Source organism: Phyllostomus hastatus, unplaced genomic scaffold, assembly GCF_019186645.2.
Source record: "Phyllostomus hastatus isolate PE091 unplaced genomic scaffold, TTU_PhHast_1.1 phas_contig_40, whole genome shotgun sequence".
NCBI classification, from domain to species: Eukaryota; Metazoa; Chordata; class Mammalia; order Chiroptera; family Phyllostomidae; genus Phyllostomus; species Phyllostomus hastatus.
In genome coordinates this window covers 58,642,448-58,667,140 of record NW_025333872.1, presented here as the reverse complement: position 1 = coordinate 58,667,140, position 24,693 = coordinate 58,642,448, and the positions used below count along the sequence as shown (strand labels likewise).

At 45.4% G+C, this 24,693-nt stretch overlaps 1 protein-coding gene across 1 annotated transcript in view; it reads left to right on the top strand.

The window, feature by feature from the left end:
* Positions 1–24,693, top strand: part of METTL24 (methyltransferase like 24) — a 90,355-nt gene that overhangs the window by 11,860 nt on the left and 53,802 nt on the right. Inside the window, exon 2 of the mRNA XM_045843464.1 lies at positions 19,690–19,788. Coding sequence (XP_045699420.1) covers positions 19,690–19,788 — 99 coding nt within the window. The remainder of the gene's footprint in view (positions 1–19,689; positions 19,789–24,693) is intronic.

The window sequence follows — 24,693 nt, the reverse complement described above, 5'->3', positions numbered from 1 at the left end:
CTATAGATGAACACTGACAATTGATTTGATGTTAGGAAACACTCACTTTGAATCCCAATGAAGCAAAATACTATCCAATTTTTTTTATTCTTCTCATTAGTAGATCTATATCACAAAAAATGTGTGCAGTTATTTTGAATTCATTAAAAATGTGGAAACTTGTCTTCTTTCTGGTTGTATAGATACCTACTTATATCCTTGACTTTGCCTCTTGTCTCACCAAATCTAACATATTTACTATCTGGCTCTTACAGAAAATATTAGCAAACCCCTGCTGTGGAAGTGGGCTCAGGGCCACCTACCTGTGACTGTCACAGGTGGGGGTGACCACTGACCTGTTGTGGACCCAGTCAAATCTATGAGAGTCTTGTGCTAGAGTTTTCCCGCTTGCAGCCTGAAAAGAATGGTCCTAGATTTCCAGCAGGGACGCACTGAAAAAATGTTTTGTACTCTAACCCTTCATGGGCAATGTCATCATGAAGTCTTTACGTTTTTGTTACGAGGCCATTGCCCTGGAGGGAGCATTAAAGTGGTTTAAATCTTGGTGTCTGTATACTTTTGCCTGTCGCCCACCTTTTCTAACACAAGTTTGGGACTGCTGAGTAGATTGGCCCCGTCTTTTCCAGCTTTTTGAGTCACCCTTTCCCTTAACAGCTAAATTAGAATGGCTGGAGCCATGTGGAGAGATCCGGGGCCTTTCCTCCCCTCCAGTGTTCTGATAGTGTCTGGGGCGTACATTTTCTGGTCTCTGTCTGTGAATTCCGCGCCCAGCTCCGTGTTTCATCTCTGGCCACTGCTTCCTCCTCTCTGCTTGACACAGCCCACTCCTTTTATCTCCCAGAGTGGCTGCCAATGCAGGCCTTACTGAAAGGTTCCAGGTAATAGAGGGAGATGTTAACACAGTTCAAAACAGAAATCAACTGAAAATTGATTACTTGAAGTTTTCTTGGCCATTGATGATTTCTTTCTGGCTGTGTTTTCTTTTTTTTTTTTTAAAGTATATTTTCTTGATCATGCTATTACAGTTGTCCCATTTTTTCTCCCCTTTATTCCCCTCTCCCTGCACCACTGTCCCTACCCTCCAGCATCTCCTCACTCCCCACAATTCATGTCCATGGGTCGTACATGTAAGTTCTTTGGCTTCTCCATTTCCTATACTATTCTTAACCTCCCCTGTCTATTTTGTACCTCCCATTTATGCTTCTTATTCTCTGTACCTTTTCCCCCCATTCTCCCTCTTCCCACTCCCCACTGATAACCCTCCATGTGATCTCCGTTTTTGTGACTCTGTTCCTGTTCTAGTTGTTTGCTTAGTTTTTGCTTTTGTTTTTTAGGTTTAATTGTTGATAGTTGTGAGCTTGTTGTCATTTTACTGTTCATAATTTTTGATCTTTTATTTCTTAGATAAGTCCTTTGAACATTTCATATAGTAAGGGCTTGGTGATGAGTTCTCATAAGGCTATCAGCTGATTTCTCAAAAAAAAATTGCAGGCAAGAAGGGGCTGGAAAGGAGTATTCAAAGTCATGAAAGGCAAGGACCTACATCCAAGATTACTCTATCCAGCAAAGCTATCATTTAGAATGGAAGGGCAGATAAAGTGCTTCCTAGATAAGGTCAAGTTAAAGGAGTTCATCATCACCAAGCCCTTATTATATGAAATGGCTGTGTTTTCATCTTAGGTTCTGAACCATTGATCCTGCCTTCTCTTATCTACACATCAACTCCTTTCTTCAATTTTCAAGTTTTCAACCTCCTGCTGCCCACACGACTCTCTTGAGCTTTCAAAAAACAAATTCCAAATACGTGTCCTTTTCTTACTCAGACAGTTTAGCTTCCTGTGTTCCCCTCTCCCACTGGCCTGGCTACAGACGGAGTATACCACTCTGGTAGGAAGGCACAATTGGCTGCAATCAGTGTTTGTTTTCAAAAATCTATTTGTCCCATCCTCTCAGCTGTTAGACAATTCACATACTGTGCTCAGCACGGTGCCGTGAGGTAGAAGCCATTATTTACATGTAGATCTTATCATTAGGATTGTGCCAGCTTAGATCTACTTGGTACAATCCTAATGATGAGATCAACACCCTAGACCCTCACCCTAGCTGTGGCTCCTGCTGTTTTATGATATAGGGGAAACATCTTATTAGTGGCATTCTGGAAGCAGCAATGTGTTGTCTCATGCAGAACCCCGTTTTCCTTTCATACATGTTTTCATTTACTCCTTTGACTTTTGGGGTTCCTGGTGAACTGTATCCATCTGTCATGGGAATGATTCACACCGAGTGTGCCAACATGAACATTAGGTTCAAGACTGCCTGGAAATGACCCAGCAATAGCACCTCTAGGTTTATAACCAACAGAAGTGAAAACATATGTTCACACAAGACTTGTACACAAGCGGTTATGGCAGCACTATGCATGATAGCCAGAAGTCGGAAGTAGCCTAAACATCCATCAACTGATGAATGGATACGCAAATGTGGTATATCCACATGATGGAATATTATTCAGTCGTGACAAGGAATGAAGTCCTGGTGCATGCTGCACCATGGATGAACCTTGGAAATATCATGCCAAGTGAAAGAAAACAGTCACGAAGCCCGCATATTGCATCACTCAATTTTAATGAAGTATCCAGGGGCATAGGAGAGGGAAGTGATAGGGAGTGACTGCTATTGGGATGGGGGTTTCTTTCTCAGGTGATGAAAATATTCTGGAATTAGACAGTGGTGATCAGTGCATAATTTGCATATATATTAAAATCCATCCAGTTGTTTGAGATGGTACATTTGATGGTATGTGAATTATATATCAATTAAACAGTTTTCAGAAGCCCTTAGCCTGGATGACCATTGTGAAAGTACATGCTTTGCTCTGTTCAGATATAAGTAAATCAACCATGAGAGAGCCCTGGGGCCCCGGCCTGATGAACATGTTTAGCAGAAATGTGGAGTCCACATGTTTGCTTCTCTAGGAGGCACCTGGCCCGGCCCCTCAGGAGTGGTTCACCTGGTGAACTGCAGGGTGCTCCCTCTCCCGACAGCTTCTCAGATTCGGCCGCCCCGCTGCAGAGGTGGACACGGGCAGCCCTGCACTAGGAACTCAGGAGCTTGCTCTTTAGCAGATAAGTGCGAACCTGAAGCTGCTGTCACTGTGAGCTTGCTGGCCTCCTAGTGTGTCAGCTTTTTGCACAAAGCACTGGCACAGAGAACCAGGGGTTTGTCAAAAGATGTGGCCGTGCATCTGTCAGCCTGTTGTGCCTTTTATGAGTGAGTTCTTCTGCATAGACTTCAGCTACCTTCGCTCTTCTTTCTTGTCTTCATTCTTACCCACATGACCCTTGTCACCTCATTTGTACAGATGTGTGCATTCTGTACACTTTGGAGGGCAATTGTGTTAAAGAGAACAGTCCTTATATCAATACCTTGCTTTTCTACAGCTCTTCCCAGCTTGCAGAGACTGGCTCTGCTGTTATCCCAGGAGGTTCTCATAATAGCCGTGTGAGTGAGACTCGTGTTTTTTCCATTCTACCAAGAGGGAATCTGTTAAATAACTGGTTCAAGGTAAATAGACATTGTAACCCTGGTTGGCTGAGGTCAGATTTAGTATTTTTTTCTGTTGTATACTCTGGCTATCCCCATGCTGAAATCTGGATCTCAGAAAAATATTTTGATGACTCTAGATTTTAGGTTGGATATTAAGTCATTTTAGATATATTCCAAGTCAACTAATATATTTTAGAGCTTAATTTTAGCTATTTTGTCAGGTTGGAATTTCAAACATGACTTACATTTCTTAAGAACAAATTTGAACTGATTGTATAATTATGATAGGGAATGGTTTTTGAATAGTGAATATTCATTTTGTACAGAAATAGTAAAAAAAAAATGGCTTAGTTGTACACTTAGAGGATATTGACCCCAATCAGGAGCAGACAGCCACATTAGTTTTGAAACTGAAGTGCTGGGATTTGTGTGGGCGCCCTGGATACTGAGAACTGTTTTGGAAAACCCCAACGCCTGGGCCTCACTCCTGGACGAGGCGTGCTCGGGTCCGCGCCGCCGAGCCACCCGCGCAGACTGGAGCCGACTCAACACACGCCACACTGTGCGCTTGTCTCGTGACGGGGTGTGTTAACACAGGACAGGGGAAAACAAGAGTACTCTACCGATGTATAATTTGTTATTTAAAAAATATAAGCAAATTAGGTTGCTGATAATGAAAATAAAGGCCCAGATGTTTGGTCAAGTCATTTACTTAACAGGAAAAGCAGATGAAAGGTGCCGTGAAGTTTTAAAAGAAATTTTTTAAATAACAAAACTTTACAGGGATGGCAGAAGTAGGAAAAAGGAAGGTGGAAACTTAATTTTCTGTGTCTTTTATCTGAGGACTTCTTAGATTATAGTTATTTTGAAGCCAAGCTTTTTCAGTTTAAAAATAGAAGCTGAGAGAGGTACATGGACTAGAGCCGAGGAGCAGGAGCGGAGAAAGCTGGAGCAAGGAGGAGGACGGGATGGGCCGGGGGCTGGACGGAGCTCTGTGGGGAGAGCTCGTGTCTGGCCCCTGTCAGACCGCCCGGGCTGTGGGGCTGGCCCGGCCGTGATGGCCTGCACTGGGGTCAGATCAGTGGTTCTTTACACTTTCTGATTTCTGGAAATTTGATAGAAACGATGTGCGGGAAGCCACGGGCAAGCACCCCAGAACACCAGGCACCTGTTTGCAGACACATTCACTGGCAGTTGATTTCGGGAAGTTTGTGAACCCTACGTTCTTAATCCAAAAGTAGACCGGAGTCACTCCTGGGAGTTTTCTGAGTACAGGTACTTCAGTGTCACCTACTGCAGGGCCCCCACGAAGGACCCTTCCCTCCCTCAGGGAGGCTCCCTGTCAGTTGTGGTTGGGAAGGTCGATGCCTAAACTTGGGGTAGATGCCGCAAACACTGGTGTTCACTCTTAACTAAGAGCCGCCAGTGTCATGGCCTTTCTCTCCTGGAATCACCTCATTGCTGCTGGGCTGGGCCCTCAGGAGGTAGAACCCAGAGTCCTGGCAGCAGACTGGAGAGTTGGGGTCGCTCCTGGCTGGCCTGGTGCTGGGATGTGCTGCTGAGAAGGGCAGTTCTACCAATGGCCAGTTCCTGTCCCCTGGATCTCCTTAAGCTTTACCTTGAAGAACAGTCGTGTTTCGTTTTCAGAGTAGTAGCTGATGGTTCCTCCCTGCCATTGATTTTTATGTTATGTCATTTGTAAATAAGTTCTTGTTCTATGCTGTGAAGATATTGAAGGCTAAAAAAACCCTTTAAAGGTGGAACAATGTATAGCTTCTTGTGAAAATAAACATAAAGGAAGTAATGGGTTATCTCTTCTAGTCTTCCACCTCATCCACAGTCCTGCTTGATGTTTGGGTTTCTCCGGCTACGCACCGACATTGGTCTAGCATGTGAGCTGATTGAAATGCTGCACCGTCTCTAACTATGCAGCTGTGGAATCTCCACAACCGTGTAATTAACAAGCTGAGCAGAGGCCTCCTCTCCAAAGTTGCTGGCTTGCAGCGATTGGTCAGTTATGGTAGTGATGGTTAAAAGAGCGAATCACCAGAAGTATACACACAGTCTATTTTAACTTAGAACAAATGCATATACATTTATTTGCTAATCTTTCGTTGTGAGTCTGGCCCCTGGCTGGAATTCTGGCCTTTCTCAAAAAAACCCAGCCAGACTGCATCACCCGCCACTTTCAGTTTTAGTTTCTTCAAAGTGGGGCTGGAACTTGACACTTGTGAAGTAGTTCCAGTGCAGAACACCTCTGGATTTTAGCGGCTTTGTGTTTCTCTTTTACAGTTACTTCATGGGTACCTAACACAACAGTATTTAAAAATAGCACCTAGCTTTTAGTAGAGTTGGTTTTTATAGAGAAATCGTTTGCTTTCCATGCACAGATTTCATCGGTGTACCTACATTTTAATTAAATTATATTATTTCAGTAACTTGTACAACTGATGTAAACTGGTTTGGGAACAAACTAAATGACTCCTGGTGAAGGTATATAACTAGTCTGGTAGCAGGAGACGAGTACGGGGTGGCGGAAGTACTATGGGTCAGTTAATCTGACAAGTTGGTTTTGTAGAGACAGGTGAAGAGTGCTTCTATTCTAATACATATTGAAGAAGACCAAAAGTGTGCACCATGTTTTAAAGTACAGTGGAGTTACCTAATTTTGTCTGTAAAGTAAGTTCCCACAAGGAGGAATGCCCTGCTCACCCTTGCGGCCCCTGCTCAGTGCTGCACCGGCTGAGCGAACGGACTAGAGCAGAGAGCGGCTGTGATCACAAGGGCCATGTCTGCCGGGCTTCAGGGACCAACCTTCCGTGGAAACACAGTTCTCGCCCTTACTGAACAATTAGTTTTTCTTTTTTATTTACTTTTATTTCTAGAAAGAAGGGAAGGGAGGGAGAAAGAGAGGGAGAGAAACATCAATGTGTGGTTGCCCCTCGCGTGCACCCTACTGAGGATCTGACCCTCAACCCAGGCATGTACTCCGACTGGGAATCGAACCAGCAACCCTTTGGTTTGAGGTTTGGCACTCAATCCAGTGAGCCACACCAGCCAGGGCCAATTAGTTTCTCTGCAGTTAACAAATAAAATTTACAGGAACAAATATTTATAGGGTTACATGCCAACAGTCTTTGGAATTATGAAAACAAACTTTCATTTTACAGAAAAACTCTGTGCACTTCTTCACAAATAGATTTGGATAAACCTAACTTTACAATTTGAAAGTATAGAATATGCACAGATTTCACTTAAATTTAATAACTGGTATGGAAGTATTTATTAACTTTTCATCTATCAAAACAAATGTTAATTTTGAATGAAATGTTTGAAGTTCTCCACAGTGCTTTCCTACGGCTTCTCTCAGGGCTCCTGCGAAACTACTTGTCATCTCTGGTTTTGTTTTAATTTGAACAAAGCTGAGTCCAAAACATTTAGTGTTTATAATAATTTATTTCCACCTAAATACATAAAGAGTGTTTATATTTAGCTAGATTAAAGTGTCACTGTAAAGCCTCGTTAGTACATTTCCCTACTTTCTGCCAGAGTAATAAAAAAAAAGTTGTCCTGAATCCCAAGAATTATATCATGTTCTTTCCTTCCTGACATTTAAATCAATATAAAAATGTCTCTTGGAGTCATTTCTGTGGGGGACTTTAAAACAAGTAAAACACATGGTGTCCTCGCAAGGCTTGTAGTCTGCTTGGAGAAGCAAGAATGACATGCCGGAAACAGATTTTACCAATCGTTTGCTTGAGCGTCACATGAGAAGTACAAGTGCTGGCTGTGAGGCCCCTGCTCTGCATAGCTTATTTTGCACGTAGTAGAGGCTTGGCAGTTAGGATACTTGGGGGAGCTAGGTGGGGCTCAACCCACACTCTGAAGAAAACCTGGGGTTTGAACTGACCGGGGAATGAGGGAGAGGGCTGTGGGCGGGAGGAAGAAGCCCTGGCCTAGTCTGTCAGGGGCAGGCGGCACTGAGGAAGCAGACCAGACAGAAGGGTTTGTTTTGTCATCTGAGTGTCCTCTGGCCTTTATCTGAGCACTTCCTCCATTCTCTGAGTCTCATCTCTGTCTTCAGTTACTACTCTCTTCTTTCCTTACCTGGGAATCTCCATCAGACCAGCAGTCTGTTCTAGTCTGCTGTTCAGTCTCGGATGGCATGGCACTGGGAAAGTTCTGTGGGGGTGTGTTTGTAATAATGGCAGCCATCTGTTACCCAGTGCCTTTGAGGTGCCCATATCAGTCAGGATAGGCTGGGTTATGCTGCAGTGACAAACGTCCTCAAAATTCCGGGGGATTAAAATAACAAACTTTTGTTTCTTGCTACTGCTCCATCCAGTAGGAGTTGGAATCGGGGACCATCTCTTGCTGTTATTCAGGAACGCAGTGTCAGCTGAGGTGTATCATTGCCATTTATCTGAAAGGCCTGAATCTTTCCCCTGACATACGCTAATCCTCCCTTCTAACACATTGAGATTTCATCATCCGTGACATTTTCAGAGCCACTGGTGAACTTTTGCATTTATCCTTACCCAAGGATATGTTTACTGATTTACTGATTTACTGATTTACTGATATGTTTACTGAAGAGGGAGGGAGGGAGGAAGGGAGAAAGGGAGAGAGAGAGAGAGAGAGAGAGAGAGAGAGAGAGAGACAGAGACACATTGGTGAGAGAGAGGAACATCATTCGGTTGCCTTCCATATGCTCCCTGACTGGGAATCGAACCCACAACCTAGGTATGTGCCCTGGCAGGGGATCAAGTCCACAACCTTTTGGTGTATGGGACAGTGCTCCAACCAACTGAGCCACCTGGCAAGGTACCACTGGTGAACTTTTTAGTATATTCTTATCTTTTATATAAAGAATTTCATACATGCATTACTTATTGCATGGATGTATCAGTGCAAGACAGCCATTGTGGCTTTTATCCGGAATCCCTTCTGAGGTTGCTATTGCGGATGTAATGTATATAATAAAAGGAAAACTAGGTACAGGGAAGATGAAACTCTGAGGCCTGGGGTGGCGGCATCATGGCATAGCAGAGCAAGGACAGGACTAGCAGCCTAGGGGTCTGGGTCTGAGTTGCATCCCTGATCCTCCTTCCTGTGTGAACCTCTCTGAGATTCACACCCTTCAATTACAAAGGAGTTGGTATAGATTAAACCAACACAAAGTATCTTCAAGTATCTTTGAATACAGTGATTCTCTATAAGTACAATACAAGTAAAATTTAAAGCTAGAAATAGTGTGTCTTCTGGGTATTATAACCTGCTTGCTTTTTAAGTTTTTCCAGGTGGGAGAAAGGAAGTTGGCTTTTCCTTAGTGCAAGGAATCTTAGTCCTCCTTTCTCATATAATTAAGAAATATAATCTAACCCAATTTGAGTTTTTGACATCTCAGCCACAAACTATGAGTACATATTTTAGATTTGAAATTAAGGATGTGAATAAACACAACTAAATAAAAAAAAAAGGAAAGAAAGACAGTCAAAATTTTGATCATCATGGCTCCGTGTATTTATTTGTACCATTTGTCCTCTTACTCTTGTCACTTCCCATCTGAATGGGGAAGGGAGACTGCGCCAAGGTCAGACACCACCCCGGCAGCTTCACTTCTAACCTTGAAGATTCGCGGCAAACCCAATAATAATTGGCCTCCGAAAGGTCTGCTTCTTTCAGCAGTTCTCCACGTTCCTGCAAAAGACCACTTAGTGATAAGGGTGGTAGATCTTTCCTTCCATTTAGGTTTGAGGCTTAAGTGCTTTCGGGTCCGAGTTTCCAGCCGGCTCTCTGCCTTGTTTTACAGAGCTGGCAGCTTCCCACAGATGAAACAGAAACATTTACTGCACTACATCTACTTGTCAGGCACTATAATTTATGGTGCACTCAGACAGAAAAATGTTCTATAAATACAGAATCATGCAAGGAATGTCCTAGAACTAGAGTCTTATCTCTAATTGTCAGTAGGATCCACTCAGGCTACCAAATACTCTATAATAATCCAAAGGGCCAGAGAGTGGCAACATGGACAGTAGGAAACAAAAATGGCAAAAGAATTAGTTAATAATGAATGAATGAATGTATACATACTTAAAACTGACAGTTACATGCATGCACACACACACACATAATTGTATGCAACCATTTGTAGAACTGAAATATTTCCCCTGTAAACCTGCTCAGCAACACTGAGCTTTACTGTTGACGAGCTTTCTGCCCGATGTTGCACCACAGAAGCTCGTTAGAGGCTCTAAGGCTGAGAGGCCCATGAAGGGCAGCTGCAGAGATGTGACCAGCAGCCTGAGGATCCCAGAGAGGGAAGCCTTGAGGAACATGGTTTGGTATGACGTTTGGGGACTGATGTGAGCTGAGAGCCCCCAAAGAGGTCCTGGGCACCCCTATGGCCAACCTGAGTCCAGATGACCTTGTGGGGAGCATGGAGATTGCTGTGCAGGTATTGGTGGAGCAACCCCTCTTCCCTCTCATGCCCCCCACTCCCCGTTTCCCTTCTCCATTCCTCTGCCTCCCTCTTGGTGGGTTTTCTGTTTTCTGCCCCCTGCTAACTCCACTGCTCCTTTGGCTTTGGCAGCATTCAGGATCAAAGGAGCCTTGAGATAGGTTTAGAGGGTGCTGCAGGCCTTCTGTCTCCAGGGGCTAATGTTTCGGGAGCTGGTAAATGTTTGGGAGGCTGTTAACTGGCTGGAGTTTTCTCTGAAGTCAGTCTACGAACTCAGCTGATGGATGTTGATTTCGATGATGTTAAACTTATGGGATTCTGAGTCCCAGAAAATCTGGGTACCTTGTATGTTTTGAATGGGGTGCGCAATATGTGGAGGTGTGTGTGTGAGAGAGGGACAGACAGACAGAGGGATAGACAGAGAGAGAGAGAAGTACTTCACAATGTTGTTAATGCCGTTTCTAAATTCCTACTTGCTTTCTTAGGGAAGCATTCTTATATAACCTTCATTTCATAAGACAAATTAAATGATTTGCTCCTTTTCCAGGTGACGTTACCCCAGCGAGATCCATGATTTGACATGTGAGCACCTACTATGTACTCAGATGCTGTATAGTTTCCTTGTCATGCAAACAAGTGCAAACCTCTGCATTTCACAGGATCTGCTCCAGGAATTTGGCTTTCCTTTCTACAGTCTATGATAAAACCTAAAATACATTATGTTTTATTCTCCTAGACTATTTTGACACACACAGAACACACACTGAATTTAAAGATGTCAATTTAAGAACAAAACCCAACTCAAATTCATTCGGCATTTCTTCCCAACTTACTGGGGTGACTTACAGAATAAATACAGAGCTGAGCATTTACCGGTATTCCTCCCTCTCCTTTGTTTTTCTTTCATTTTTTTATTCCTTCCTAAAAGTTATCAGGGTCTGCTTGAATTATAGTGCATTTTTTTTTTGTCAGAGTTGATTTGATTTCTGGTCCCTTGCCTACCAGCCTACACTCTGATGATAAAGAGATGGCAGATTGATGGGAAAAGGATTCAGAACACTGCTCCGGATTTGGGTTTCAGCATGAGTGCTGTCTGCTGCCAGAGACATTTAGCAGATGGACTTGAGGAGGTGGGACCCGGCCTTAACAGGGAGGGAACCGTGGGGTAAGAGGCCCCCTATGGGCTGGGCTGGCTCTGTCCTGTCCTTCCCAGCCATTCTGACCCTGGCCCACTAGCAGGTCTGTCACAGATGATCTCTTTTTTTGTTACTGTCTTTAGTTTTCAGCAGTTTTATCATGACATCTATGGGCACGAATTTCTTTGAATTTTTCTGTTTGGGGTTTGCTGAGATCCTTAGATCTTGAAGTTTATATTTATTGTCCAATTTGGGATTCTTGCAGCTATTACATGTTTAATTTTTTTTTCTTTTTTGTGTGCACTGTTTTCTTTCTCTTCCTCCTCTGGAATGCCGATGGCTGTGTGCTAGAGCTCTTGCTGGTGTCCCACAAGGTCATTTTTCCTCTTTGCTGTTCAGATTGGATACTGTCTGTTGGTCTATGTTCAAGTTCACTGACTCTTCCTTGTGAGTCCACCCACGGAGATTTTTAGGTTTTCCAGATCTAAAATTTTCATTTGGCTTTTTATACTTCCTATTTCTTTGCTGAGAATTCCTATCTTTCCATTGGTTTCAAGAATGTGTGCCCTGACTTCTTGGAGCATTTTTCAGATTTGTTGCTTTTAAGTTTGTTTGTTTTTCCAAATAATTCCAACATCTGTGTCACGCCTGTATTGGTATCTGTTGAGTGTCTTTTCCCCACACTGATTGGGATTCCCCTGAGTCCTTGTCTTGGGTTTCATGCTGAGTAATTTTGAGTTATATCCTGGACATTTTGAATATTATGAGACTCGGAGTTGTGTTTAAATACTACAGATAAAGTTGATATATATGTCCTAACAGGCAGATGACCTGGTTGGGTTCAGGCCTTAGGTTCCAGCTAGCTTCTGTGGGTTGTGGTTTCAGTATCAGTTCTGCTTCCAAAGCCTTTGCAGTGTGTTGCAGCTTCGTCCCACCTCCATGCCACCCAGTGACTGGCCTGGCACCCGGGAGAGGTCTGTCTGTTAGCTTGGTTCTCAGAGTCCAAAATACTAACGAGGATCATATTAATGAGCCCGGGATTCATAAACCACTTTGCGGAGTTGCTTTCCTTCTCTGCAGTTTCCCCAGTATTGTACATTTTCCTGCATTTTCTGAACCTTTGGCCAGAAAGGTTGGGCTTTCATTTCCCCATGCTTTGCCACACACTTCCCATGACTGTGCTCAAGTCCAGGGCGAACTCACGGGGCTTCACCCCACTGCCTTGGGCTTCAGACTGGAGAGGAAGCTTCCTTGTCCTCAGAGTTCTAGGTACTTGTGGCTGCTGTTGTGACTTCCATTACCACAGTGGGATTGCCTGGGAGTTGGGATGAAAGAATGAAGAAAGGAGAGGGGGAAATGGGGAGGGTTTCCCCCACTCTCTCAGTATTAGGAGACCTCTTCCCTCCTTGGGCCTGAACAAGAGAGCTTCTGCTGGGGCTCTAGGTCTGTGCCAGTGCCTGTGTCTGGGTGGCTCTGCTTGTGTGGGGGGCAGGAGGCAGGATACCAGAAGGAAAACACAGCGGTGACCTCACCACCCGTTCAGTGGCACTTTGAATTCTAGTCTTTTCCTCCAATCTGCCTGCTAGTATTTACTTTTCAGATTCCTTGAAAAATTGCTCTGTGCATTCTTTTATTGGTGCATTCTGTGGGAGACATAGGGTGGACGTGCGCTTACCCATCATACCCAGAACTGAAGCTGAGATTCTTTTTTTATTAAATAAATTTTGTGCACGGGGTGCCTGAATTTTAAACATCACCATAAAATGTGTAACTGCCCCTTGCTTATTCTGAAGCAGGCCGCCTCCAAGGGAAGGCTAATTGCATGAGGATGTCCAGGGGAAGCATGTGAGCTGCCACCCAAGAGCCTCTCGGAGCTCCTGGTCCCTTTCCAACAAAGGCCTGACAGCCGTGAGATCGAAGGGCTGATGCTCACAAATTCTCAGCCGTGGCCAGATTCATTTCTGTACAGGCACCATTTTGTGCCTCCTCCTCCCCTACTAACTGGCACAAATCCCCTTCTTTCTCTAAAAAGGAATAAACAATTTTCTTCAATCATTGTTTCCTAGCCACTAACAGATGCTCTTAATTAGCACGAAATTGCAAAATAAATATATTTGGCTTGTTTCGGATTTGTTTCTCCCAGAAGCTTAGGCCTCCCCAACATCAACTCGCCAGCACATGCTCAGCATATTGTTTGGTTCGAGTCAGGAACTCACAACCTAGTTCTTCTCCATGGGCACAACCACGAAGCAGGAGACCAGTTGTGAGCCATCCCTCCAGCAGAAACGGCTGGTTCTCAAACTTTACAGGAGCTTATTAGCTGTGGGAATGTGCATTTTGGAGTACCAGAACTCTGCAAAAATATCCCAGACACTCTAGTAATTATCTATCGCAATAAAGAAACTGATCATTGAAATCGCTCCTCATACAGTTTCACCCCTGAAGAACTGTAGCATTGAAAACACAGAGGAATGGACCATTGCAAGCCTTCCTCTGGTTTATTTTATACTTGTTTTTTATACAAAATCAAAGAAAGAAAAAATTGCTTGCGTAATTGATGCTGGCACTGCTCTTAGTTTGATAGTTTCTGCACAGGCTACATGAGGCCATTCAAGGGCGTGGGGACACTGCCGTGGAGAAGGAGTCGTGATTCCAAACTTCAAGAAAAAGCAAGCTTTTGCAGAAGGCAGTATTGATGGCTTTCTTTTCTAGGTCATGGGTGGGTCTGCTTTATTCTATAATTTTTTAATGCAACAAGTTTTGTTTGGGGTTTATGGTCTTGAATTAATATAATTCTATCATGTTGCATAAATGTAGGCTGGTCGGCAAGAGTATTTTTAAAGACTGCTTTATTCTTTGTTTAATCTTTTAATAGTAAGATCTTGGAATTCAGTTTCTTTGGTTTGAAGGAGTCATTTTCTTTTTTTGAGAAACACATTTACTGATGAAATCATAAATTATAAAAATACCCCAAAGCCTCATGGCTTTGCTTTTTGCATTCTTTTTGAGGCGAGTCCGTTATCTCTGTGAACTGGCTTGGACTGACTCAGTGATCACTATTTACCCTTCGGGAAGCAGAGTCTCAGATGTCTGCAAAATAGCCCCCAAATAACATGAGTTACTTGGGTATAGAATCTTTTGCCATCCTTAATTTATGGAAAATTTTTCTGTGTACTCAAAATATTTGTCCCTCAGGAGAAGAAACCAGCTCACTTTTCAGTGCACATTTCCTGGACAAAGCCTTCCCAAACAAAAGGTGGGCTGCTTCCTTTCCTCAGAAATCTGGACCCAGTCCTCCTGGCGAAGTTGGTTCGTGCTGGGGGAGGGACTCCTTTGTATGAATGGTTTAGGGGCAGGACCAACAATTGCCAACAAGTTGATGGCCCCCACCCCCATCCTTGCAGGAGCTTAGGGGCATGGTGTCTCTGTGGTAACTCATTGTGTATGCTACATTTGACAGTTGAGCTCAAGCCTGCTGGGGGCAGACAGACCAGCCCCAAATGACAGTACCTTTAACTTCCTTCTGCATAGCTGCTCCTTTACTATCGGAAGAGGAGGTGGGGGCACAGACAGGACTGTGAATCCAGGTTCCTACCTCCGAGCAGTGATGGGTGAAGCATCATTCTGGCCACTTGATATTTGGAGTACATGGATAACGGTGTACCCTGGAGTTTAGAAGATTATTTGCGTTAAATTGCTAACCCCAGAGTTAGTGTGTTAGACCTCAGTCCTTGAGTTTGGCTAAGAAAGAATTCAGAGCAAGGAAATTAATTTAGGGAGTCACCGAAGTAGAAGGACTGAGCCATATGGGCTTCAGGGACCCAGGAAATAAGTTACAGAGGCAAAAGAAGGGCTCTTGGAACTTTGGAGAAAGAAACCAAAGACAACAGCCTGAGGGAAGAAGGGGGAATGTCCGGGGCGGGGCGGGGTGGGGGGTGCTTCAGAGAGTGTACCCTGAGGAAAGAAGGCGGTGGGGGGAGGCGCTGGCATGCTAGGGTGGAGGGGGTGGGGGGAAGGGTTGGTGGGGGAGAGGAGGGAGCCTTAAGAGTTTTTATATTGTTTCCAAGGCAGGAATTTTAGGGGAGGTTTCAGAGAGGATCTTGATAGAATATTCATTGGCTTTCCAGGTGTGCCTTTTCAGGTTCATGGTCTCTACTGATTGGTCAGCGCTAGGGGAGAGGGACATTAGTCATTACACCTGGTCTTCTTGTCAGCTGTCCTCACTTGTCTGGTTTTGTTGCTTTTTCTGGGCCTGGAGCTAAAACACAGCTGAGGCCTTGATGTTATCCCTAATTTGACCAAAACTCTGTCTGTATGGTTAGCAGACCTGAGGCTTTGTTCCTAAGATTACCTGATGCCTATCAGAACCTCATTGACCTGAGGGCTTAATTCCTGTGGAAGTGGTCATGTGAGAGCTTGAATGGGCATCTTATGAGGCTCTTCTCCGGCCCCTTGTTCCTCCTCTAAGGGGTCTAAACTAGAAGACCACCGATGTGAAAGGGCAGGGGTCTAAACCACATGACTAGCAACGTGCTAGGGGAGGAAGGGCCACCCTGGGAGTGAGGTTTTCGCCTATAATACTTGTTTTCCCAGTTTTGCCTGTTGCTAGGCACCAGGAACTTTTTGCCCTGGTGACATTCTGGACCTGGCCATTCATTCCTGCTCTGCTCATGCCTGCCTAACTGCCTGCTCTATCAAAGTCATAATGATACTTTTTTTAAAAGAAAAATATACTTTGCCTTGTTCTATTAAAGACTGGCCATTGGTGTTTTAAGGTGCTCAGAGAATTCTGTTTGTGGGATTTTTTCGAAGGACAAATATTGATGTGTGCACTACAGAACTAAGATGAATGATAATTGAAAGAGATGATAAAAGCTAGCATTTTCCTTGGGGAAATAATCACAAATTACTGTCAGACCGATTCCAATAAGAACATTACTTTATGCAGAATGTTTTTTAAACAGCTCAGCCAAAGCACTTTGGATATCTCCACCTTAGGTCTCTCACCTTATATTATTCATTGTTCCAGCCATAGTGTAGTGGCCAGTGCTCAGTTGGAAATAAGAAAGAGCAGATGGCAAGAAGGATACTGTGTATGGATCCTTGAGATAGCTCTATAGTTCCACCATATTGACTCACCAGTGGATGCTGTGAAGAACTTCCATCGGCCCCTCGAGATCCACTCTGCACCCTGATCCTCCTGCCCTGCGCCCTGGGAGACTGACCCGTGTCAACCAACCACAGCCTCCCTCTCCTCTGCCTTCCTGTTGGGCTTGACAGTTAGGGGGCTGTGCAATAGGACAGGGTGTGATAGGATGGGCTGTGTTCCTCTGTTGCGTGCCTTCTCTGTATAGTTTTCCTGTCTGGTTCCGAAAGTCCCTCCTCCTCCTTGTTCCTTCAGGCTTATGGTTTACAAGGGCTCTTTGGTGCTGCCAGCCTCAAATATTAATACACTGTTCTTTCTTGGTTTCCTCAAAACCTGTCTGCACCTTTGTAGATAGTCCATTAAATTCCTCCCAAATTAGCCAGTTGGAAGGAGCCCACTGATCCGACAGCGACCCTCACTGGTATTTGCCTGAGTCACCCAGATGCCAAAGTTGGTGATAATCTAGATATCATAATCTGTCTCTTTTGCCTTATTTCAAATAAACACTGTCTTCCAGGCTGGTCTGCCTCCAAATTATAATCAAATAGAGCAGAGGTCAGCACACTACAGTCTTGCGGGCCAAGTCCAGCCTGCTGCTGCCTGTTGTTGTGAATGGAGTTTATTGGAAACAGCCATGACCACTTGTTTACTTTCTCTCTAAGGCTGCTTGTGAGCCGCAGCCGGAGGTGAGGAGTTGCAACAGAAACTGTGTGGCCTGATTTAGAGGGAAACCATGATGGGTGAACCTTACCATTTTCATCAAGAGTCTCTGGGGCCAGATGCTGGGGCACCTGTGAGTGGTCCTGGGACAAAGGCACAGGAAGCTTTAACCGCCAGGCCTAAACAGGCTGGCAGGAGGCAACTTGGGAAGTCACTCATTGTCCTCTGATGCAAAAGAATGCGACCCTGCAAAACTAGGAGGCATTTGTATTTGAATGTGCTTATCATTGATGATTCTATAATTAAAGAGTCTCCTGGAAAGAACAGCGCCCCCTAGTGTTCCAGCATTTCTCCATCAAAGTTACTCTGTACATAGATAGGCACCGCCCCCACCAGACGGGGCGCACCTGGGGTTGGGGGCGGAGTCCAGGTTATACTCACGTCTGTGCTGGCCTGGCCTGGAGCAGAGCAGCTGGCGCTCTATGAATACTGTTTGACAAAATGATAATCAACACCTAATTCAGAGAAGGAAAAAAGAAGTGTGGGGGCAGTGGAATTTCCTGACCTCCCCCCTGTATTCCCCCCAAAATAAATTCACAAGAAAGGAAAAGAAACAGGGCGGGTAGAAGACATTAACTGGGAAGATATATGAGCGAATGTTCTCAGGCTCTCTCTGAATAGAATGTCCGCCTGTTCAACTTTCACAGAACAAGAATAGCTATAAGAAAAGGCTGTTTTTACAGAAAAGGTGCCCCTCAGGGCACTCTGAGTGTGTAGTTTGTGGGGCCCAGTGCAAAATAAAAATGCGGGGCCTCTTGTTCGAAATTAAGAGTTTCGAGTCAGTGCCGGCAGAGCATGAAGCTGAGCACGGGCCTTCCCGAGACGGGCAGGTCGCAAGCCCCTGAAACTGGCCCTGTCTAAAGGCTTCCCGAGAAAGGCGCAGCCCATGGGAAATGAGGGAGGGTTCTTTAAGTCTGCAGGGCCTGCAGGGCACTCGGCCTCGGCAAGGCAGTGCAGATCTGTCTGGACGGTCTACCGTGGGCCCCAGGGACTCTGTGTAGTGAGTCGATAACGCCTGGCCTGGACAACCCCTCATCACTCACGAAGAGTTGGCATTTATCTCAGACCTTCAGTCCAGAGGGCACTCCTCTCCCCCAGCCCATGCACCTGCCCTCACACTGACTAACCTGCTGGCTCCCCCACTTCTCCTTGCTTTCAGTTGAACCCCAGACGAGAGGCAGTTCCTGCCATCATACTTGTTTGAGTCTGTCCAGGCCCCCATAACAATGCACCAATACCATAGTCTGGGTGGTTTTACACACGACAGAAATTTATCGCTCACGGTTCTGGAGGCTGGAAGCCCCAGATCAGGGTGACACACGGTTCGGTTCAGGGCTGTAGAGTGCCTACTTCTGCGTGTGTCCTCACACGGAGGGAGGGGCGAGGTAGCTTTGTAGGGTCTCTTTTCTAAGAGCACTGATCCCATTCATGAGGGCTCGCCTCATGACCTAATTACACCCCGGAGGCCCCACATCCTGATATCACGTTGGGCATTAGCATTTCACATATGAATTGGGGGAGGCGACACAGACATTCAGCCCATGACAATACCTAACTGAAGAACACGAACATACATGAAGGGTCCCTTTGTCTTGTTTCCAGAACCCTCCCCTGCTGCCTTCCTCACCATAAAAGGGAGTTTAGGGGACCACCCCAAGTACTTTGCAGGAACCCCTGTGCCAAGACACCCAAGTGTTTCCTGACACTAGGCCTTCACCCTGCCAGCTGCTGAGCTTCTCCGGGCCCCCCAGCCCTTTCCTGCCCTCCACTGTGAGCCGGGCTCACTCCCTGGAATCGCAGAGAGCCTCCGGGAAGTTTCCAGGTGGTGAGAACTGTAGGTGGGGAACTTGGAGCTCTAGCTGGGACTTCACCAATTATTGCTTCCTGTTGACTGGCAGAATCCCCATTTGTGTTTCTTCTAGACCACTGCCTTCCCTCAGCTCTTCGTCCACCACCCCACTCTTGCTACAAAAGGGGTCTCAGGGCCTGTTTCTGCCACTGTGCTCATAGGAGCCCCACAAGTCCTCTGATGAAAGGTGGGGACTGCCTCACGTGCTGGCAGGCCACTCTTGCCAGCTCGGCTGGTGATAGCTCTGGGCACCTCATCTACATGTGCGAGATCCCAGAGGCCAGGGGCTCTGGGACACTGGGTGGCGCCACCGCGCCTCCCTGCAGCACCACCTGTCTCCCTGTGCTGGGGAAGGTGCCCAAGTGCCCAAGGTTTCAGGCCTCCTGGTGCTGAGAGAACAAAACTGACCCTCAGGGAGGCGCATATCTCTGCCGCACTGAGCTTTGGAAACCAGAGTCGATAAGGGAGTGCTTCTTCTGGAAGGGGAGCAGCACTGTGTAGTACAGAGCTGCAGCAGAGAGCTGCATGGGGTCAAGTGGAGTTTGCCTTTGATCAGGAGAGTCAGACGTCCCCAGGGAAGTCTTTGCAATCTCCTGCTTAGCCTGGTAGCTGGGCTTTCTCAGCCTCATTTATCTCCCGGTGATTGATGTGGTCTTAAGGACAGCAGCTCTGAACCAGCTCCCGGGCAACCGTTCCCCACCACGGAGGACGAGTTTGTTTTCCAGGTGGCTGGGGCAGCCTTGCTGCCTGTCTCGTATGCCAGGTCTTCCCCACCCCACCCTCCAACTCCTCACCCCTTACACACCGACCTGTGTTTTCTCTCCCGCAGGGTCCCCGGTGGCACATAGACCTCCAGCCTTGGGCAGGCCCTGCCCAGTCCCTGGATGAAGAAGCCTTGAGGTTCCTGAGATATATCAGCACCACCCAGGTTGTATTTCATGTACAAAGGAGTTTGGAGACGACACAAAAGATACTGATCTCCCCTTTTAAAGAAGGGGTTGTCGCTGAGGGCGTGGGGAGTTATTCGGGGATGCGTGATAGGGACTTGAGAGGGACGTGGTTTCTGAGGCGTTGCTGCTTGAGTTTACCCACTCACTTGGAGGCATTAGATAAGGATGCCTTCCATTCACTTCAGCATCCTCTCCCTTCCATCCTGAAATGTCTTAATGATTCATCCTGATATGTTTTAAGGACCCACTTTAGAAAATTGCTTTGGAAAACATCTGAAAAGACAGATTCGCACCCGTGAGTAGGCAGTCAAGTGTGTCAGAACCTTCATCTGGACGTTCAGGCCTCATTTGGTATCTGGAGGAGTCTGCCTTTTTGCTTTCCTGCCACAGAGCCTTGGCCGACAGCGAGGTGCCAGGCCGGAGAGCACAGGAGACTTTGCAGGCAGCGCAAAGAGAAGCCTGTGAATCCAGAGGCTGTCTATTCTGCAGGGCACTTGAAGTCATTACCGAGTGCTGGCCTGTGTTAGTGACTTAACACGTTGTGGCAGCTCCCGCCTCGTTCCGCAGGCGGAGTCAGTGCCCCGAGCAGGCAGAGAGCTTGTCCATTAAGGAGAGTCTATGACTCTTGACACGTTAATCAGCAGGTTCCATTCTCAAGTAGCCTGGGCTTGGGGGGAGAGTCAGAAGAGGAAATGGAGGCCTGAGGGAAACTCCGCCTGAACTGGGAGGTGCGGGTGAATTAGCAACTCGGGCTGCCTGGGAGGTGGAGGCCGGCTCAGGGAGCTTCGCCTGGGGCTGGGGTGGCACTGGGGACCCCAGTTCTTCCCATGTCCCTGCAGCCCACTGGCGCTTGGCACTCCACTCTTCCTCCCAAATCGCACTGGCAGCAAAGCCCATTTTTCACCCGTGGGAGAGAATATATTTCTAGATCTTTAGAAGGCTAATTTAGGGATAGAGGAAAGTCCCATTTCTAATATGATGCGGTCAATCAGGGATTTTAATATTTGTCACCTAGACATGGAAGTAAAAGCTCATTGAATTAATTATGAGTAATGGGATGACAAATTGGTCCCTGTGCTTCCATAAATTTTTATCTTATTTTGCTGCTACAGATTAATTTGGTGGACTCACACAGACTTAATTAAAGTACTGAAATTATAATTTTACAGTTTGGTTTAATGTGAAGGATGAGAAGCTGGACCTCTTACCTGCGACTTTAAGAAGCCCGTAAAGGCCCCCGAAGAAAATGAGAGATGTTAAATTTATGACTTGAATTTGAGAACGATGGGCTCCACCCCTCCAAATAAATTGACCCAGTGAAAGCCCCTACATTCCATTTAATATGTGTTGCAGGTTAATGTTCTGTAACTTCTAAAAGGCATATTTACTTAGAAGAAGCTCTTGAGGCATGAAAAGGTTGTCTCAAGCCTCTTAGATCTTCCCCATGACTTATGCACTAAGAGAAGAAAAGTTATATATAAGAAAAGCATGCTACAATGTTGTGACCCTGGGCACTTATTTTGCTTCTGTTTCTCACTATTCTGATCCCAAAAAGGAAGAATACTAAATTATTGCTAAGGTCCCTCTCAGTTCGGTGACTTTGCACTGTGCTGAGAGTAGTGTAGGATTGTTATTTTTTGAGCACCTACTATGTGCCAGGAACTGTGTTTGGCCCTGGGAATGTAATATCAGCCTCAGGAGGCTAACAAGTTGGAAAGAGAGAGAAATGGAAATGCAATGATTATTCAGCTTGATGAGTACAATAATAGACACTTGGTTGCTGAAGCTGGCTAGACTGATTGTCCTCCAGAAAGAATGAGATAAGTTCTAGACTGCACAACAGTTTTGTAATCAGGAGTCATTTTACCCAGTTAAGTCCTGTGCTTTTACGTACTTCTGGGTCACTGAGGGACCAGCAGGTGGGAGTGCGTCAGAATGACACTCACTTGTTATTAAATAGAATTGTTCACTACCCAGTGCTCTCCTCCCTTTCTATGTAATGTAGAGCTTTTGAGCTGCTTTGGGGGCTTATGCTTCATTTAGAACTCATTTTGAAAATGAAAATTTATAAAAGTGGCAGAATATTACAGTCACTATTAGCTAAAATTTTCAGTTAGCAGAAGTGAGTCATATTGGGCAAGGAAAAGAAATTAAACCTCTGAAGGTACTAAAGCAAATTCCACCCCCATCTTCTTCTGCTGCATTTTAAAATAAAAAAAATTATTTCCTCAAATATGTGTCCAAAAGTGTGCAGCAAGGCCCGGTGTGTGATATGTTCACCATTGATTTATTCTTTCTTAATTCAGTAGACGTTTGTTGAGCTCCTGCTTTGTGGCTGGCACTGTGCTCGACACAGGCTGGAACAGCAAACCTGAATTAACCACCCCCCCCCCCCCCCCCCCCCCGCCCCGCTGCTAAATAGCCAGGGTGCCGGAGACTGTGTGTGCTCTTGCAGAGCAGGGCGCTTGGGGCCAGAAGCACAGGGCACTGGGGGCGTGGGGGGGGGCGTGGCCCAAGACTGCAGTGGAGATGGCCCTCCTAGACTTGTGTGTTGTGGTGATTCTGAGGGCGTGATTGAGGCCCTGCAGTTTTAAAAAGGATTATATTTATTTATGTTTAGAGAGAGGGGAAGGGAGGGAGAGAGAGAGAGGAAGAACAGCATTGATTGGTTGCCTCTTGCATGTGCTGCCACCAGGGACGGAGTCTGCAACCCAAGATTGTGTCCCAATGGGGAATCAAATCACTGACCCTTTGCTTTGCAGAATGACACCCAACTCCCTGAGCCACACCCGTCAGGGCAGGGACCCTGCCTTTATTTTTGTGAAACATCAGAGGACATGGTGTTTGGGTAAAGTGTACAGAACACCAAGCTCGTTTAATCAGGTATTGTTTTCTAATGTGAAAGACCATGGTTACATCTTTGAGTTTTGAAGTCGCTCATATGCTGCTGTTAACTAACAGTTAAATCATAAACACAGTGCTCTGTTCTAAGGAAAAGCTCCAGATCTAGCTTTCTATGGCAACCCCCAAACCATATGCCCCCAGCAAGCATGCCTTGCAGTACAAAATTAATCTAAGCAACAGTTGCTGTTTAAAAAAAATAAAATATGTGTTAAACTATCATCTATCTATTTATCTGTCTATCTAATCATCCATCCATATACCTATTCTTCAGAACAACATAAGATCTTAGGTTCTGGAGAGGCAGAACTTCATAACAGTAGTCTTTATTTTATTTATTATCACACACGTGCACACACAAATTGGGATAAAAACTGCAAAAGCACAACTCTCGAGATTGTACCTTTGAAAATAATGGTATTACGTAAATATACAGTTGGTCAGTGAAATGACTCTTACCAGAAGTCTCCAAATTTAGGGGCTCCCTTTGCCAGTTTCTACTACTTCTGGGTTGGCAGAACAGCTGTGCAAGCTTTTGCAATACGAAGTAAAATAAAAATAAATTCAATTCCTTTAAGTTAAAGAACTAACAAGCATTTTAGAAAACATTTTTCCTCCTGGAGTCTATTTTCCTTTGTCTAGGGCTAATTTGCTTTTATATGGACAAAATTACACGGGGAGTTAGGAGAGAGAATGAGAGAGAGAGAGGCAGAGAGAGAGAGAGAGAGAGAGAGAGAGAGAGAGAGAGAGACTGTAATTACTGGAGTTGAAGCTCAGCCTGGAGTTCCCGCCTCCACTTACGTTGCTTGCAGTAGGGTTTATGGAAGCCCAAGCCATAAATCTTAACAAGGAAGTTGGAAAAATCAATATTTAATTAATTTTAGGAGCTGAATGTTACCAAGTTCTCTTAGTTATTTTCAAAAACTAATGTTAATCATCGAGATGGTTAGTAAATGGTTAAAATGGGAAAACTACTTTATTTTTGAACTAGGAGAGGAAAGGGGAACATTAGCAGAGAGATTGAATGGAAAAGAATGCCTCCAATAGGGATATATCTGTGCGAGATGAAGTCTGTGGAAGAAGAAATGCTTAAAGTGTTTTTTTTAATAGAATAAAACTCTACTCCTGTCATTGGCAAAAGAGGAGCAGCTGAACCCCAGAGCCCTGAATCTGGACCCTTAATACTTACCTGATTCTTAGAGGCCTCTGGCTACTTGTCGATACTGCTGCTCCATCTTGGTTAGGAGTGGGGTTGAAGATGCTGCTGTTTTTAGTTCCAATCTCTGGCCTAAGTGTAGTCTCTTCCCTTGATTTGCTGAAGCACAGGGGAAGCCAGCCTGAACATTTCAGTGGGGTCTACAGAGGGCTTCCAGTAAACGCACAGGACCACTGGCACAAGAATCACTGTGGGGAGCTTGTTAAGATGCATGTGTCATCCTCAAAGATTCTGAATTTACAGATCTGGAGTGGCACCCAGGAATCTGCATTCTTAATTACCTTCCGAATGAAGGTGGACCACACCTTGAGAAACACTGTGGGACAGGCCAGCATTTGGCTTTAATGGTGTGAGGAGGGAATTATAAATCAGAACCCATGAACTTCCCTATCCTAATCTGTGGCTAAGGCAGTTGGTAGGGAGAGGTATACACCAAGAAGGACAGCAGATAAGCATCATCATGACACTTTAATGAAAATACCCCAGGAAGCTGCCCTAGAGCAAATGGCTCAGCTTTGAGGTCCAGGCATGCTTTGGGGACCCACAGAACTGCTGCGGGAGGGCGGGTATGAACAGAGGGCCAATGGAGGTGTCAATGTTAAGGCTTAGTAACTTGCCCACCGGCAAAAACAGGCCCAAAGAAACACAGGCTCTGACTAATTAGATTAGCAACTTCTCCATTGGGTGGGCAGAGACTAGGAGGTGGGCAGGCAGAAGAATAATTTCCATTTATCTGTGGGATAATAATAGGAATGAATTATACAAA